This window comes from Diadema setosum, chromosome 1 (genome assembly GCF_964275005.1).
Source record: "Diadema setosum chromosome 1, eeDiaSeto1, whole genome shotgun sequence".
In the NCBI taxonomy this organism is placed as follows: domain Eukaryota; kingdom Metazoa; phylum Echinodermata; class Echinoidea; order Diadematoida; family Diadematidae; genus Diadema; species Diadema setosum.
In genome coordinates, this window is record NC_092685.1 from 45,846,704 (window position 1) to 45,865,196 (window position 18,493).

General features: G+C 38.6%; 1 protein-coding gene across 1 annotated transcript in view; it reads left to right on the forward strand.

Annotated features, from left to right (window-relative positions):
• LOC140231306 (large ribosomal subunit protein uL4m-like) overlaps positions 1–18,493 on the forward strand; it is a 39,899-nt gene that overhangs the window by 6,837 nt on the left and 14,569 nt on the right. Inside the window, exon 7 of the mRNA XM_072311459.1 lies at positions 2,580–2,638. Coding sequence (XP_072167560.1) covers positions 2,580–2,638 — 59 coding nt within the window. The remainder of the gene's footprint in view (positions 1–2,579; positions 2,639–18,493) is intronic.

The window sequence follows — 18,493 nt, forward strand, 5'->3', positions numbered from 1 at the left end:
GCAGAAATAATGAGTCAGGATATATGTACTCCATGTAAACACAGAGACGGTTCCAAACATTTACGCACTCGGAAATCCAGCACACATCACAGTACATGCGTATGTATGTATGCCACATACATGCACAAAAAAGACTGGCAGGCGGCCCAAAGTGGAAGTTGTTTACAGGATTGGGAGTGCGTATAGTAGCGCTCACACGCTTGTAACAACTGATTGAGTGCGTATTGCCTGTGTAGACATGGTGACGTCAGTGACCAAGTAGTTATGCTTTCTCTGTAATGTCCCGTAGGATAACATGCCATGCTGTTATGACTATTCATACAACACCTAAAAAGAATGTTGCTATCCGTTTGGTTGACTGCCCATCACATGACATTTGATTAAAAGTTCCATCGCACGCTGTGGCTGTCAGCTGTGCAATTTTGTTTTGAGCAAAAATGGATAGCGCATGGCTGACGTCACCCATTTCCATTGACTCCCATATTAAACTCACGATTGACTCGAAGTTTTTGTTCCGTCGCACGGCTCTGATGTCACAATAAACAAACATTTGCCGCACGCACTCAACACTTTCAAGCGCATACTTCTGTTACTCATTTTGGAAACAACTCAACCAATCAGCTTTGCATACGTACGTAAACGGTGACTGTGACTGTGCTCATTCGTCTTTCATGGAAAATGATTGCCATTTCTGTGCTAAATTCAAAATCTGTGTGGACCACATCTGTTGACGTTCAAGGTGTTGTATAAAACAAATAGTGTATGGTCTTTACTTGTGCAGTGGAACAAGATTTCCCACTCGGTGAAAGATGAGGCACACTATTCAACTCGGCTTTGCCTCATTGAATAGAGCGCCTCTACCTTTCACCTTGTGCAAAATCTTGTACCGTCGCACTCGTGACCATTCACTATTTTGCACACTTTTTGCACGGCCATGCATGTTTGTAAGAAAATCAAGAGCGTACACGTGACTCATTTCAGTGCTTACATTCTTGAACCCATTTTATAATTACGGGCAGCAGTCAAACTCATTTCGCTCGCTTTCTTCCTTTCAGGGGAGTTTGTATTCGTGCCATCCTGGTTTTAAGTTAGTCTGATGAGAAAGAGTAAAATCTTACAAGTACAACGGTGAAAATTTGATCAAACTTTGATAAAAATAGGGAAGTTTTAAAATTGTGAAGATTTGCTAATTTCAAGAACAGTTCTCGTACAGTTGATATGGTTGTGCCAATGAACGAGCTGATGATGTCATCACCTCACAATTTTCCATTGGTCATGTACAAAAAATGAAAATTCGATTTTTCTTTTATTAAAGTGTAAAACATGTTATTCCTGGTTGAATAACTTCAGAATAATGATCAGTTAGATATGTCAGGGTTTAAGACTGGGGCGTAGGTGCGTTTGTATGAAAAACCGGAAATGTCACAATTTTGTGTACAAACATCTATGGCAAGTTGTGAGGGAATGACATCATCACTTCATGATTTACATATTGATATTGACTGTTCGAGAAGTGTTTCCTGAAAAAATATGCGAAACTTTGAAATGTCATAACTTCCTTATTTTACCTCAGATTTTGATCAAATTTTCATCGATGTGCTAAGAAAATTTTACTCCCTCTTTTCAGACTAACTTTTACTGCGCTGGAATTACCTACTTGAAACATTCACCAGGTCTTTGACACTTGTGATTGCTCTGTAATTCTCCCCATTCACTGCCCATCAGAAGCTCATCTGATCCCCAAAATGCAAAAGTTTTGGCGTTCTGATGAAATCTGATCTGACAAGCTCCAGATACTCACACCAGGGCTCACCAAGGGCGATACCAATGCCAGAAGAACTCCAGAACTCTCTGGACATGCCTGATAGCCTGATAACCCTGATCTGACACACATCAGACTGACTCGACACTTATCATACTGACTTGGCACTTATCCACCACTAACTGAACTTGCGACTGGAAATGGCATGCGATGATGAACCAAGTTCTGAGCCTAGTTCCTTCATCGGACAATGTTGCGTCATCAGATCATGCCCAGCAAATCTAACACTGACCCGATAGTCGACCAACACAAATCAAGTTTATCAGACTGTGTGATATGATGAATTTCATTGGGTGATGAAAAGAAAAAACTTTGCTTCTGCTGGGCGACCAATGATTAAAAAGCACTGTGCAAGGGGGGTATAGGTTACTCTTCAAGCCTGTAGAGTTTTTGGCCTGTCAGAGCATGTAAGTGTTATTTAACAGAGGAAGAAATGCATGAATTCTTCATCTGGCCTGACCATGCCCAGTTTCTACCCTCCTAGATATATGTCACCTTTCTCCAAGAATCTCTAAGATTGTAAATGTTAGTCTATCCTCAACTCGTTTAAGTCAGCTTTTATTTCATTCCTGAAACTTTCAACATGCAAATTAGTAGCTGAATCTGTAAATATTTCTGGATGGACTGATTATCCTCATTTGATATCATCTTTGTCTGAAGACTGACATCAGCTGTAATCAACTCGTAGAGGTTTATAAAGTTTTTTTAGTAAATTTTAGTAAGTTTTATAAATTTGTTCACATTTCTCCCTGTGCAGTATCTCCAGGACCTGTGTAAGGAGCGTTATTGGGGAGAATCCGTCCTCTTTGTTGACAAGTAAGTGCAAAATCACATATTCTCCTTCCTCACATACAACTGTACAGGCTTCATTGATTGTCACTTTCTCAGTGTCGAGATGAAGGAACTCTCCCTTTAAACATTACCTGATGTAATTTTCAACCAGCTTAAAGGTAGAATTCAGCATTTCCGAGTTTCCAAATGTCCACAAAATGCTGTCAGAGTGATGCCATTCAGCATATGGGCAATACGTGTGGTGCCATTTAAAAGCTGCATGTTACCTAGGTTGGGATGCCAAATGTCCAGCTTTTATTACCTGCGCTATGTAGAAAAGAGGGTATGTTTTCATCTGCATTTGTGTGTTTGTTTGTCTGTGTGCAATATAACTCAAAAACGTGTGAATGGATTTGGATGGAACTTACAGGAAAGGTTGAGAATGACACAAGGAAGAAATTATTAAATTTTGCGAGTGATGCAGGAATTTTTATGGATTTTATGAAGAATTGTCAATATTTTGGCAGGTAGGGTCAATGAACTTAAGAGTTTAAGCTGCTCATTTCTGAGGGTTGCAATCGCGCACTTAAGTGCGTGCTTTCCTCGGACGAGGCGCCGCGTAGCTGGAAGCTGATCAGATAGCAAAAGGCTTCTATTATTGGGAAATCAAGCGATTTTCAGCATGCATACATATGAGTGGAAATCATTTAGAGAACAAGATCAGTGGTGGAAATGAGCTGCTTGGCTGAGGCCTGCACTCTCAGAGTGCTTCTCTAGTTATGAATATAAAGAAGAAGAAAATGCTTTTGTATGAGATCTGTTTACCTAGTAGTCTTTAGGCCAGCCTAAAATGCATTTTGAAGAACCCTTTGCCTTGAGCATTGCCATTCTTCGTTGCATTCCCAATTATACATTGTGTTATGGTAAGGATGCCCAAGTGAATCAAAATAGCCAAACGCTGTATGCAGCGACGAGTGAGCACATTTAGCAAGCATACAGTTCTAAACAGACTGTGGTAGTACGTGTGCATGGGCAGCAGCTACTGCAAAGCCAATTTTTGCTGCATGGATTCAACACAGTGGAGCAGATTAGCCATGTACCATACTCAGTAAAAGCCCATAGTCTTAAAATACTTTCTGCAGGAGTATTTGGGGGTGAGTAATCAAAATTCTGTTGTGAATTTACTTTTTACTCCATTTTGTCTAGAAACTTTGGAGGGTTGTTGCCTCCTTGACTTATTTTGATACTGCTTGTGATGTCCTGACAACTTTGTGACTGCAGAGTAAGATTTGCAGTGATATTTAAGTGAACAAGTGCTTACATTGAATGATTTCTGAATTCCTCTTAGACCTTACATGTGTGCATTTTACTGTCTTTCTCCGGTGCCCAATAATGCTCTTGAGTTCTTTTATTGTTCCCTCAAGATTACTTGGAATTTGTATGTATGATAGCTCTCATTAGTTTATGGTATTGAGTTGATGAGATTTGAAAGCATGGGCTAGCATGTATACATGTTCAAAGGATATTTGATATGTCCTTTGACCTTTTTCCTCAGATTTTGTGTTTGCGCACTTTTATGATGGTCAGTGATTTCTGTTGATTTGTGTGTTTTGTTTTGTTTTTTCATTTCAAGCTTATCTAATTGTATATCTGGTAGAATGAGTGTCTTATGATAATGCAGTGGGGTAGTACTGTATACGCCATATATTTAGCGAGTCTAAATTTTCGCGAATCAGAACTTCCCCACGATTTCACGAGTGGTTAAATTCACGATCGTGGAGTCCTGTACCGAACAGAGAAATGTATACGCGTACGTCGTATTCATAGCATGATCAGAGTCAATATTTTTGTGCGTCTTTAATTTTAGCGAATAGCACGTGGCTCGCGAAATTCTCGAAAATAAAAGCCTCGCGAAATATTCGGCGTATACAGTATTATCAATGTACAAACAAAGGAAATATATGAAAGAGGGAATGGGGGGGGGGGAGAGATGTAAGCATCTCAGTAGAGACACAACACAGCAATAAAAAAATGCCTAATTATTGGTGTGCTTTAGTCAAGCAGATATTATGAAATCAAAAAATGAATAAAAGTTCAACTGAACACTCCTATACCAGAAAACAGGTCATTCTCACGATCATATGAGCAAGATAAAATTCATCTACAGTATACATCTACATCTGCTGTGTACCCATACATCTTACCAATAATACAATATGAAAAAAAACCCCAAACAAACAAACTTGAATTGCATACATAGGACTTTCTGTTGTTGCATTGTAGAGTCATCAGCAGATTATTTAGTCAAACATTAGCTGTACACTTATGATTTTTTTTTTTTTGCTATATGGTATGTGTACATACATTTATTCTCAGTTTTAGAGTAACTGTACAGGTCTTACTTTATACTCATTCATGTTACTTTTGTAAATTTTAAACACATGTGGTTTTATGTCTTGTCAGAAAACTTAATATGATCATATCATGTGGAAGTAAGTTAGGAAACGTGCAGCAACCAATATTTCAGCCCTTATGTGTGTGGATTTATCTTTTGAAGTATTGAACATAGAATCCACTTGTTAATTCTGAATTCTTTATTGTTCAAAAGCAAAATTATATTTCAGGATGTTGCTCTATTTCAAATCTGCTGTAAAGGCTGAAATTTTCATGATGGTTTTATTTTCATGAATTTTGCGAATAGTAGACCACAAAATGCAAAATCAACAACTTGAAATAATCAGCTGATCAGCTGCCATTGGCTAAAATATCTATGTGAAAATATCAGCGGTTAGAGTATGTAGAGAATCTTGCCTTTTTGCAAGGTCTCTACGTATTTTAAAGAAAAGACTAGAAGGATGCCGCTTCTGCATTGTTAAAATCATCCACTGATGGATATTTTCCCACTAAATCCTAACAGAAAAATTGGAAGGAAGGAGGGTTTTACAATTAGTAATTGAAGATGGATGTTATATTACCAACTGAATGCTTGTTGTAAGGTGTTAGTTGATGAAGAAGTGATATGACAGTGAAGTATTAATTGTGGGCAAGAGAAAAATGTATTTACCTCGTGTCATTATAAATGCCATATTTTCCACATGTTTAGGAAACCCATAGGTTCGGGGGAGGGGGGGGGGGAAGGAAACACCTCAAAATATGATGAGCTAGATTATATGGAATGTGATCTGTTCACCATAGTGAAAGAGTGCCCTCCATTGGCAGCTGGTGTATAGTTTCAGTGAACTGAACCCCAACCTCGTGGCCTGGGACACATCACACAGCAGGTGGACGCCAGTGTTGAGACTCTGGCATCATGCTGGAATTCAGGGGTCGCGACCCCCCAGCTTCCAGTCATGTGATTGGTTAGAGAAGGGCCCTGCTAGTTTTCTTTGTTTGTAAAAGTCTTATTTTTCTTTTCTTTCTTATTTTGTTTTTGGTGTGTGGGTTTCCTGTTCCGTCCCTTTTTTTGCCCCCTCAGTCTAACGCCCACTCTTACTGCTTTTTGTTCTTCTTGAGATTTAGCAGCTTGGGTTCTGCACCAAACAACTGGAAATTATTCATGAAAATATGTGTTCCCCTGGTTTTGAATTTCTTTGCCACTTTTGATTTTGCGGGGATGAGGAATTCTGGTTTGTACGATGTGCCATGTAAGATGAACCTTTGCTTTTTCAGAGTTCTTTTTGTTTTCTTTTGATATCTATTTCTCTGATGGCTTTAACCCTGAATGCCGATATAGAATCCCAATTCTGTATTTTACTTCCTTTGGTTTTGGGGTGTTTTCTTTTCTTTTTTTTTTTTTTTAAAGGGTGGAAAGGTGTGAAGTAAGAGCAAAGAAGTATGCACCATCCAACAGGTGTTGGAAATCAGTAAAAAAGAATACATATCGCTGTAGCATTTGATAAAACGTCTTCGAATTTATTGCAGTCATTAAGGGAATAGTTTGAATTAATTAGACGTAAAAATCTATGAAGAAAAAGAAAGAGAAAGACAGAATATAGGGCTTCCAGTGATTTATGCAGTGGACTAGGCCAACATGAAAAACAGTCTTAATAAAAAAGACATTTTATATACCACAATATGTGTCTTGCACTTAGACGCACATCCTATGATTTGAGTAATTTATTCCACCTTTAGGGTGCGTCTGCATTCTTGAGTCAGATATGTCAGTTACATTAGTAACATTTGAACGGCAATAATATCCCATTTTGGCCGTATTATGTGTTAATCATTTAGTAACATTATACATGTCATCTACAAAGATGTTCCTAATAAGCCTAGTTTTTCACTACATAGCATATATAAAATGATACAAAAAAAAAAAAATAAAAAAATTGCCCCAAATGTCAATATGTCATTTGAAATTCAGGTTTTATTATGTAAGCTCTGATTCTTCTTGGTGATGAAATCAAATTGTTTTTCGAGCTTAATACACGTATTAGTCAGATGCAGCAGCCTTATGTGTCCAAGACAACCTACAGTGTATAGACATGCAGCAATGCCCTGGAAAGAAGTGTATGTCAGAATCTTATAAAGAAATGCAGGAAGTATTAATGTCATCCATTTGTGGAACACAGATTGAATTATGAGGAATGTGGATGTTTGCGCAATTGAATGATGTTACAGATCTGAAAAAAGAGAAGCTATTTCCCCGGCAACTCTCAATTCTAAAACAGGAAATCGTCGTGGATTCAATTAGGGGGGGATGTGTTTTCGGAATGCACATAGTCTTAAGGAAACAAGAATTATGACCAGTGCAAGCAAACAGCAGGACCAACAGTAGCAGAACTGATCGTAATGTTTACAAAAACATGTTTTTGTCAGGTACCCATGGTACATGTATGTAAGGGGACTTTCCCCCCTTAGTCTAAGTAACATTGACCCCTGTTCACACTCATAAATTAAGAACATCCTGTATGGAAGACTGGCTGCAGATGTTGCATCAGAACCTCTCCTAGTTTTTATACCATAGGTTGAGGCAAAGTTTGTTGTTACAAGGTCATCGATGACATTTGCTATGTGTGTTTCTTATTTGTATTTAGGGAAGATTTCACTTGCAAGAGTCTGGTAAAATTCGTGCTCAACTACATTGTAGATCACAATATAATCGTGACTACAGCTACATCCAATGACTAAAAACTGGAATCTTTATTATGGCATTGTGCTGTATGTACAGTAATAGCAGTATTAAAAACATTATATTTTTGCATTTCTAGGACCAGTTCACACTGAGAAGATGACACAGAGCTTTCAGATGGGCCTGTATCTTAACAGGATTACATAGTGATGTTGCTACCAATAGCTTCACTGCCAAGATCTACCTTGATTTACGTATGTGAATGGGGCATCATCATTAATATAGATGATATTCAACTCGAACAGATGTCCTGCCAACATTGCTGTTGATTTATTTGTAAGGATTGGGTAACACATCTAAAGATATTATTAAACTCAAATTGGATTTCCGGCCAAGATTGCTCTCAATTTTTGAGTGTTAACTGGGTCTTTAACCTTTCATGCTGGAGAAAGGATTATAAAGATAAAAAGTACTCCATAAATATGTCAGGCATGGACATCCTTCCCCCCCCCCCCCCCCTCCCTTTTCCTGGTCATAAATCAGTCTTATATGATCCCTGTCACCCACAACTCTTCAAAAAACACTAATATTGACTCAAATCATATCAAAGTGGATCAACAACCAGCTAGAAAAACATGATGAAGATGAACGAAAACAAAAGTACATATTACTTTTCAACCAAGTCAAATTCGTCGTGGATGACTCTGGATTGTGAGATTAACCTGTCACAAAAATAATTGTGAGGTCCACAATCTCTGCAAAATAATAAAGAGATAGGAAAAATAGGAAAAGAAAAATGGGCCTGGCAAGACAATATTTTCAGACGTTTTCCCAGTGTAAAAGTGAGAGGTTATGTTTGGACAGTGGATGATCCAACACCTTTCTTACCAAATACTTTCGAAATATCCAAGACAGATATGGCTCTCAACTGTCAAAGCATATTTTTTCACGTGCCTTGGTTAGAACTAAAAGAGCCTGTGAACACTTCAGTAACTTTGATTAAAATCATACACAGCTCACATGCATCGGCATACTTGATTTATGTGATGTATCTGATGTGTACTGCGATCTGGGATAGTACGAGACTGAGCAGTCTAAATTTAGAGTGTGTCGTAAAGCGACTATTCCCTTCTACCATTCCTCTGTGACATTGAATTAAGAGGTAGGCATCAAATGGAGGGGATAAAAGAAGATAGAAAGTGAGGACATTCTCTTGATATAAACCCATTTATTCTAAATATTTCCTGCAAGTTGTCAAAGGGGATGTTATCTGGTGCCAGCGTGGTGTTTGTACTCTAGCGGGCTCCGAGGGCGGTATTCGATCTGAATTGCTCTCCCTACATCATTGACGCATCACATGGGAGGATGTTAGAAACTGCCCGCGGGGTTTTCTCATCTCACCATCGCCACGGAGACAAGCGATGTCATCCATTCTTCCCACCAACCTCCATCAGTGGCACGGCCTGGCGCTCCCGCATGTCTCCATTGACGGGAGACATCAGGATGTTCATCAGCTTTCGTCTCATCGAAACAGTCGTACCCATATATTTTCCTCCCTCTATTTTTGTCCTCTCTCCCCTGACCAATGAATGTTGACTTTGTCTCCAGGTTAGGATAAATGTGGAGTCTGGACTCAATCTATATTTATTTGTTTTTATTGGGGGGGGGGGGCGGCAATGTGGTAGAAAAAGAAAAGCTATAGTATGTAGCCAGTGTAGCTGTTTTGTCGTTTCTGAAAGCCCCAAATCTGCAGTTTATTCTCGCTGGTACGTCGATATTTGAAGAGAAGGAGGATAAGTTCTCCTTAAAATGGTTTGGTATGCAAACACCCATACCAATTTGAATATTTTGATAAGAGAATATGACATGACAAGAATGTGTTGGAGATTATTTGTACTAGTACCCAGTCAAAGTTGAATCTGTATGGGAATCAGTGTAGCTGTATCTCCTGTCTCCAAAAACGCATCAGTAATTCAGTCATCTAACATGCAAGCTAGAGGTGTTTGTGTTCTAAAATTCCCTTGAACTTATCATTTTATGTCTTTTTTCATAGATTATCAGAGCAGAATAAATGAATACAACATCTGTCTGGTATTTTCCGAATAGCAATGTATTCTGGAGTTTAAACCACTCCTGACCAGAAGACCTAAAGTCAACTGTTCCCATAGCTCCATCCCCCAAGTCTGAAAATATTTGTGGGCTACTTTCCTGACGGATATTAAGTGGGGTGTTTGAGCTGGCAAACAGGGGGTTGTAAGGTCCCTCACTCACCGAGATGATTAGCCATGTTTGTCAGGGAAGTAGTCTGTTGTAACTCGTCGCCACAATTTGGCTGGCGGGATGACAGACTGGCCGCACTGTCCCGTCTCATCCCTGCCAGCTCTGGCCGAGCGTCTCATAAATATTGCGGAATCATGTTATCTCCTTCTCATCCCCCCACCACCCCTCTTCCTCAATGTAGCGGGCTTTAAAGGTAATAGGGTTGTAGCACTCATCAGCCTGCAGCATCATATTTAGGGTGTCAAACAGACGTTTGCTCATTGCGGCGTGAATTTTTGCTCCTTGCATTTGTCTCGTGCATGTTTCACAGTCGTTAAATTATCATTAAATATGAAATTTGTAATCATGTTAACGAGCCTGTGTCCCTAATAAAGCTAGTTAAGTGGCTGTTGCTCAATCCTTCCTAAAGCTTGTAAAAAGGACTGATGCGTGAGTTTTTCCTCTAATGTTGTTTTAGGTCAGAAACGAGAAAAAAATATATTTCCACAATTTTTTGGTCTTTGTAAGTACTTGCAAATATTGCATTTACAGGGCTGTACAAGGATGTTAATCATCAGATGAATTAAAAAGACAGTGATTTGGTTTTTGAGAAGATGGTACATCATGATTTGTCAAATTAATTTTGAAGTGCATCTTGCTTTTAATGAGAACCCACTCCTCATTTGTTGTTGATGAGAGCTTTCAGCCATGATGCAATTTAAGGGATCTTTTGGCAATTTAGCAATTTTGTAACTGAACTGGGAGAGCGAGATAGAGGGAACTAAGAAAGAAATTTCATATTCGCGGTCGATCATTTTAATTGAATGTCAGTGAGCAATTGGTCTCATGAACTTGGCATTTTCCTGATTGAATCCTCGTACTTTTACTTTCTTTAATTTTGGTATGAAGGAAATATTGTTTCTTTGACTTTGGAGGATAAAATGAGAACATGTTAGATGACCATGATATGCACTGGGCAAACTCATGAGGAATACATATATTTTTTTAACAATAAATGAGAAATTATTTTCTCAGCAAAGCATATATAGGGTGATGTTTCAATCACACAAACCAGACATGATAGAAGACATACTCTCTTTCAAAGTCCTTTTATACCTTTGATCTTTTTTTTTTTGTGTGTGTGTGTATAAAGAATATTCAAAGTTTCATAAGTCTGCAGTGCAGACTGGGCGTCATTGCAAAAACTCATCATAAGTTGTTCCTATGCAGTAGATTCTCTTTCAAGTAATGTATTTTCAATTGTGTTACCAACTCAATTTTCATTTCATGCAAAAAATTTTCACATGCTACATGTATACTCAGCGCAAATGAAAGTGCAAATGAAAAAGTGCAGTAATCAGGGAGGCTTGTTAAAGAGGCACTTGCCTTTAAGGAGAGGGTTCCTAAAGAACAGAGAAAGAGAGATAGAGAGAGAAAGATCTTTCTCTCAGAGCCAGGAGATGCGCTTCGGAAATTCCCGTCTCCCGTCGCACGTCGTCAGTGATTTTGATTCATGACGGCTACTCCGGAGCTTGTTCCGAGTCCCATCCCCCGCATCAGTGCCCACTTATATCAGGGATTTGATGTAATCGTGTAATTTGTCAGGGATGCTCTCACCCTCCCATCAATAACTGGAGGAGGCTGGCGCTCGATACCTCCTCCCATCACCCTCCCTCTGCCAGAACCGGTGCCCTCACTCCCCGTCACCGGTTTGCCGGAGACAATTAACGACGAGGATGGTGACTTCAGGGCTGTGATGATGAGGAAGAGAAGAAGGATGATTGTAGCACCAGGAATCATGGGCTGGCGGAGAGTAATGGCGTCAATGATTACGACGTGGGAAGATGGACGAGATGACAAGAGTGCATCTGAATGGGGACAGTAATGGAGATTGATGCACAGATTATCGTTACGCCAACAAAGATGGACGCTATTAATAGCAGCGATGACAGTGCAACACATTCGGACAGCATGGTGTACAAGATGCTGGCCCCTGTTTGCATTCCAGCAGATGTGGCAGAAAATAGAAAGAACTTAAAACATCCAGATTAATGTGACAGCTGCCCAATCAGTATATTATTATCTCAAATTCCTGGCCAAAATTATGATTAACGTGGCAATTAATTGATCTCACTGAGTTAAAAAAAAAAAAAGACCCTGTAGAACCTCCAGTGAATAGTGATGAAGTTAAAACATAAAAACTTATCAAATTCTCATTTTTAGACAGATTCTTTCTGATCACCATCATTTACTCATAGCAGCATATCTACAAATCTTTCTAAGTGAAAATAATTCTGTAGAATATGTGATAACAAGAGGAAATATGTTCCAGGATGAAGAATCAAACCAGCAGTGATGGAATACGTGGTGCTTTAGTACGTATTTGTATAAAAAAATAGCAAAAATGCTATCAATGATAAATAATGCATGACTAAAATATCCTTGAAAGATTTGATTGTATTATCTTCCAAGAAAAGTAGGTAAAAGGTAATCACTTTGCACTCTTATGCTACCTACAATTTTGTACTTGCATCACTAATGCACAAAATCAAATCCTTGTATTGCATTTGTTGTGCATGCTCTTTCCATGTTAGCTTCCAGTACAGTGATTTTGCTTTTGAGCACTCTCTTGACACAGCACAGATATGGTACTGCAGTACGCTTTTGGACTGCATCATGAGGTGGTCCACTTTTGGACTGGCACTCTATGGTTCAGTTTGCTTTTGGAGCGTTTTAGCACTCCTATCATGTTGGTTTGGTGCAGTACGGTATGCTTCAAACGAGTGCTTGAAAAACATCCTTTGACACAAAGCCATTATGTCACAGTCAAATCATTCCCCAAACACATGGCACACAATGCCAGAGTAGCGAAGTCACAATAATTTTGTCATATTGTCTCTTCATGTCCTGACAATAGAATATCAAAATCTCCCTGATTTGGGGATTATTCTTGCCAGTTGAGATGAAAGTAACATGCAAGAATCTCTCTAATTGCTCTTGATTTGAATGGTTGAATGTTGGCAGCCCTGTAACATGCACACAATTATGCAAATACAATCTGTATGGCTTAGAAACCCTGTAATTCACCAACATCTCCGCTATCCGACACTGATATGAAGATACTGTGCAAACAAGCAAAAACACAGTTACAGTGACTGCTAGTTATGCACTAAGTCAATGTTGGTAGATTGTTAGCATACACCATGGCAAGATTTATCATTTCTATGTGTATGTGTGTGTGGGGGGGGGGGGAGATTTTTGTTTTGTAGCTTGATATTTACTTGCAGAGACTCCAACTCTCCCGTTTTCGATGGGAGATCTCCCGCCGAAAGCCCATTTTTGCAAAATCTCCCGTTCTCCCGCTTGAGATTTGATTTCTCCCGTCCTGGCTCTGTGTCTCCCGGTGGAAAGGATTTCTTACTTATTGCTAACGTATGTTGAAAAAATAAGCCTTAGATAGCACCAGAGAACATCTAGAACCCTAGGAACTTCGCGGTTCGCACACATCTATACTTGGAGTCTCCCGTTTGCTAGGGGTTTCGGGCGGGAGAATCTCCAGATCAGAAGGTGCTTGGGGTTGGAGTCTCTGTACTTGTCTGTAGATTCTTCCTTTGAGGGTCTTGGTACTATACTACTACATTGTAAGTATAAACATGTGCATGTATGTGTTGTATATTTGTGTAGGTTCCTGTCCATTTTGTTATCTGTTTACGAATTGTATAAGTCGTCTCACAATAGACCCAAACTTTTAGAGAAGTGTGGTGCGAGCATTGACTGAATATGAATTTTACTGCAAAACTTGAACAACTGTTTTGTTTTTCTTTTTTTCTGCATGAACACTGTATTTTCCGAGATGGATGTGGCTAACATTTATCTACTGTAAAACCAGAAGTTTTTGCATGCATGAAACTTTGGCAAATTTGGCGAGGAGCCAAGATTTGCCAGGAAGTAAACTGTACGTGAAAGTTTTTGCCTACACAATCACCATTGAATGCCAGTGGCAATTCGCGAATATTTCATGCTACGAAAAGACCGGCAGCTCCAATTCACAAAAGTTTCATGCTACGAATATTTCTAATTCTGCAGTGTCCTCAAGGCTCTCGGCTTAATTTCAATTTCTTCTCTATTTCTTTTTCCTTCACTTCTTCATAGCATTAATTATATGACTAATCATATTTTTGTTACAATCATAAATATGCATATTATATCTACCTGATACGTACTTACTGTGGAGGGGGGGGGGGGGTTATATTCTTAATTCAAGGCTGTTTAATGATAGACACCCTCTGAACTACAAAGACAGACATTTGGGGAAAAGCAGCCCACTGCCTGAAAGTAAGGCCAGCCTAACGCTTTCCACACATCCATCCACACAGGGCATCATCGGTGCAGTTTCACTGGAATGTCTTGGGGAACAACATACTCTGCATGACATAAACAAACTAAGAAAGAGCAAAACAAAACAAAACAAAAAAAAAGTTTACCAAAAACACAGGCTTGTCCATACAATACAGAACCTGGTTGCTCCTAGGGTGTTGGAGAGCTCTGTAAAACCGATGAAAAATTAGAAAGCTAACTGTATTTATATACCTACCAAGTATTAGTAGAATTTAGTCATTACTAGTAATTTTAGCATGAGATGTACTGTTTTGGCCCCATAAAATTCTACATTATCTTTTTAGATAATTATGTTCTGTACTACTATTCAAAACATCCCACTATTAATAACTTTCATAAGAATGATAAGTTCATTGTGCACAGACATTGTGCAGATTACCTTGTCAAGTATGCAGAATTTCTAGTATTGAGATTGAATTTGTAGTTCTACGAGAAATTGATAGTTCATGGAAAAGAATTTATTTTGTTGAATAGGGAAAGAATGGTGTCATGTTTTAAGTTGTAAACCAGGTATATTTTTAAAATTTCTTTGTTTTAATCTACAAAATATGTAGTTATGAAATTAAGTTATAAAGTCAGCTGTGTGGTAACATGCAGTGTTACGCTCTTGATAGACTCTTGGAGAAAAAGTGCGAACGTGCTCCTCCTAGTCCCTGCATTCCATCATGTTTGCTGTGTTATGATTACCAAATACCAAGGTGAGTTTCCACTGATTGATGTGCTGGGGAGACTCTGCCCTGTTTGGTTCAACACCTGCCCATGTTTGGGCAGGACCAGTACTCCTGGAGCCCCCCAGAAAACCCAGGCCTGGGCACGAGCTGTGCAAATAAATCACAAATGCAACTGGAAAAGAAAAAGAGAAGGGAATATAGCATTCCTAAGTTTGGGGATTTATTTTACTTGCAGCGAAGCAAGGCACAGGGGCTCCATAACAGAAGTCTATGTGAAAGCATGGAAAGAGCAAAAATCTTGGATTGGATTTACTATGACAGCACTTGAAGTGCCCTCCTCCAGCCTGTCTTGCAGATGGGTGATTTATCTGATTTCTCTGAAAATGACGTCCTATTTTTTCTCCTGAGCGCGCGCCAAATGTTGTCGTCTTTGTCGTTGTCGTCCAACGGATGCGGCGAGATGGATTTTGATGGGCCCCCGTTTATTTTTACCAACTTTATCCAAGGGAAGTGTTTTCCTTTCCGTGGCTGCAGGCCAAGTGATGTGTTTGGAGACGGGAGATGTTCTTAGAGCCATGCCCAGGGACCACATCAGATGTTGACTACCATCTTTGCTCTTCTTCAGTAAACTGTACTCCCATGTTCAGGATGACATTCAAGATGACATTTGATGGGTAGAAAAGATCCTAAGGAAGAGAATCATGAGAGCTGTATTAAAACCAGTCCAAAATAAAGAATAGTAAAGAATCTTTGGGTTTTTTTTTTTTTTTTTGGTTGCATTCACAAAGAGTGATATTTGGTACAACCACATATATGCAAATAAGATGATGTAATAGTATCACAAAGGAGAGATTTTATCCTACAATATTCAGCTCTTTGATGCTAAAATGTTTGTCATATTTTTGTGATTCCATAAAAGCCTTCATGATTTTTCATATGTGACTAAACTCCTGTCATCAAAGTATACTGAAACATGGACTGTATACATCCTTTTTGATATTTTGGAAGAATGCTTTCAGGTGATGACCTTCGTTTGTTTGTTTATTTTTTCATGCTTTTGCCATATTTCCAAGTTCATCTGAAAGCAGGATTTGATCTGAGGATGGTATGCATTGAGGTTTAGCACAAAGAAATGCAAATGAGGAGCTCTGATGAAAGATGTAACTTGAAATAATCAAGTATTCAGGACTACCCCACCCCCTTCCCCTTCCCTGCCTAATGTGAAACCAATTAATTTTTCAAATAGATATGACCATCTAGCTCCATCTTGAGTTGCAGTTCCATGCTTAGATGAGCCATTACCTCTCCCAGACATGCCATAAAGACATTTTCCTTCAATAGTCTTCCATTCTGGACCTTCAAAAGTATGAAAATGAAATACCTGGTATATATTTTGCACCCATTAGTACTGGCAACCATGTTCGCAGTGATTATGTTGACTGCCTGAGGGAAGTGATTCCCTTGACAGAGACTCAAACTTCATGCAACTTTAAATGAGTCCATGGTAGTCATAGAAATTAGAAATCAAACATGACATTTGAGTACTGGATTGACCAGTCATGATCCTGATAATGAGGGATGTTAAAGGGATGATATAGTTTTGATTGACATGGAGATTCAGTTTTTAACTTTTTATGAGACAGTTAGAAACCACTTACATGAAATAAAAAAGAGCATGCAATTTTAAGAGGAATTCAAAGTTTATTTCATGAAAATCAGGTTTGAAATGGCTGAGATATCAACAACAACAAAAAAAAAACACAAAACAAAATAAAGTGGTCATAATAAAAGATGGAACCCACCTTATATTAGGACCTCTTTGATTTTGGATATCTCAGCCATTTCAAAACTGAGTTTGGTCAAATCAAATAAACTTTGAATTCCTCATAGAATTGTGGGCTCTTTAATATTTAATTAAGAAGTTTCCAATTATCTCATAAAGAGTTAAAACCTGAATCCCCATCTCAGCTAAAAATATACCATCCCTTTAATTTGTGGGCAAGGGTATGAGAGATGCTAGTGACTAAGTGATTTTTTAAAGGAAATTCTTCAGTGTTTCAGAGGCTCCAAAGAAATATCAAACACATTGTGTTCCATGTAGTGAAGACGTAGTGACTTGAATATTTTCTGAGGACACGCATTTTGTTCAGGCAAATGGTTGCTACTTTGTTCCAAGTGACAGTTGTCATTCCATTTGAATTTAACCATAGTGAATACTATGGTATAAGTACTTGACTTCTCTACAGAACATTAAATTATGACACAGGAAATTTAGCCAACAATTTTTTGCTTTGTACAGTTTCCATAGTTTGCCATGAATTTCTTCTGACGTGCATCTCTTGAAACTGTGTTCAAAAAGACAAAGCAAGCCAACAACAGTGATATAGTGTGAATTCAACTTTCAAGAATAAGGTCAAATTATTTCTGTTTTGTAAAATCCCATATTGTACACCTGATGATGCCTTTAACACATAAGTACATTCTCCATTTCGCTCACATTATTTGGTTGAAATGTGACAATGCCTTCGGGCATGTGATAAGAATAATAGCATTGTGAATTGCTTGTGTGAAGAAGTAAGAATCATAACTTTTAAATCACACTTTGCACATGATTGATATAGTTTTCTTCTATTCACATTTAGGTGAGATCAATTTCTTCATTCCTCGTGGAAAAAAAAAAGAAAAAAAATCTGCACTGCAAATAGAGCACGCAAGGATAAAAGTTTCAAGTTTACATTTGTAATTTTGTCGAGAATTAAAGCTTGGCGGAGGCCAGTGTATCAAAATCTATACGCCCGTCATGATTGGAATGCGATATCCACTCACAACTAGCATTTTTGCATGTACAAGTAACCTTTCCAATATGACCAACTGGTGACCAGAAGATTTGACCCAGAAAAAGGAGGTAATTTACTCTTATTTCGATATTTTTCATCTGTTTTGGTGGCCTTGGCCCTCATGTTCCCTTACCAACAGTCTCCAAAACCAAAACCGCGAAGTCTCCTTGAACTACTTATGTCAGACTTCTCCATGTTTCATGGGTGATTCCATCAAGGGTATATGTCATTATTTGTTCAGGGACTGTTTGAATTGCTTTTGCAATGGGCATTCAATCATTTTGTTATTTTAATCACGTTTTAGTCCTCTGCCCTTGTGTAACGGCTTGGATATTAAGGTTTCAAACACCAGAAGCTGTCTCCCCTCCCCCCCTCCAAATTTTCTTTTCTCTGCTATTTTCTCCCCTATCGATCCAGTGTAAGTATAATGCATTTCAAGATCAAATGCTATTGCATGGAAATCAAGCTCCACAGTTAAAAACAGAATTGCACTCTAAGATAAAGAGGGACTTTCTTATCACAAATTGAGCCTGGTAAAAAGCAGCCTGGTAAGTTCTCTGCAACAACAAAAAAATGTCGTCCAAATATTACTTGACTAGATTTTCTTGTAGTTAGAGGGGATGGTATGGTATTGGTTGAGATGAGGATTCAGCTTTTAAATTTT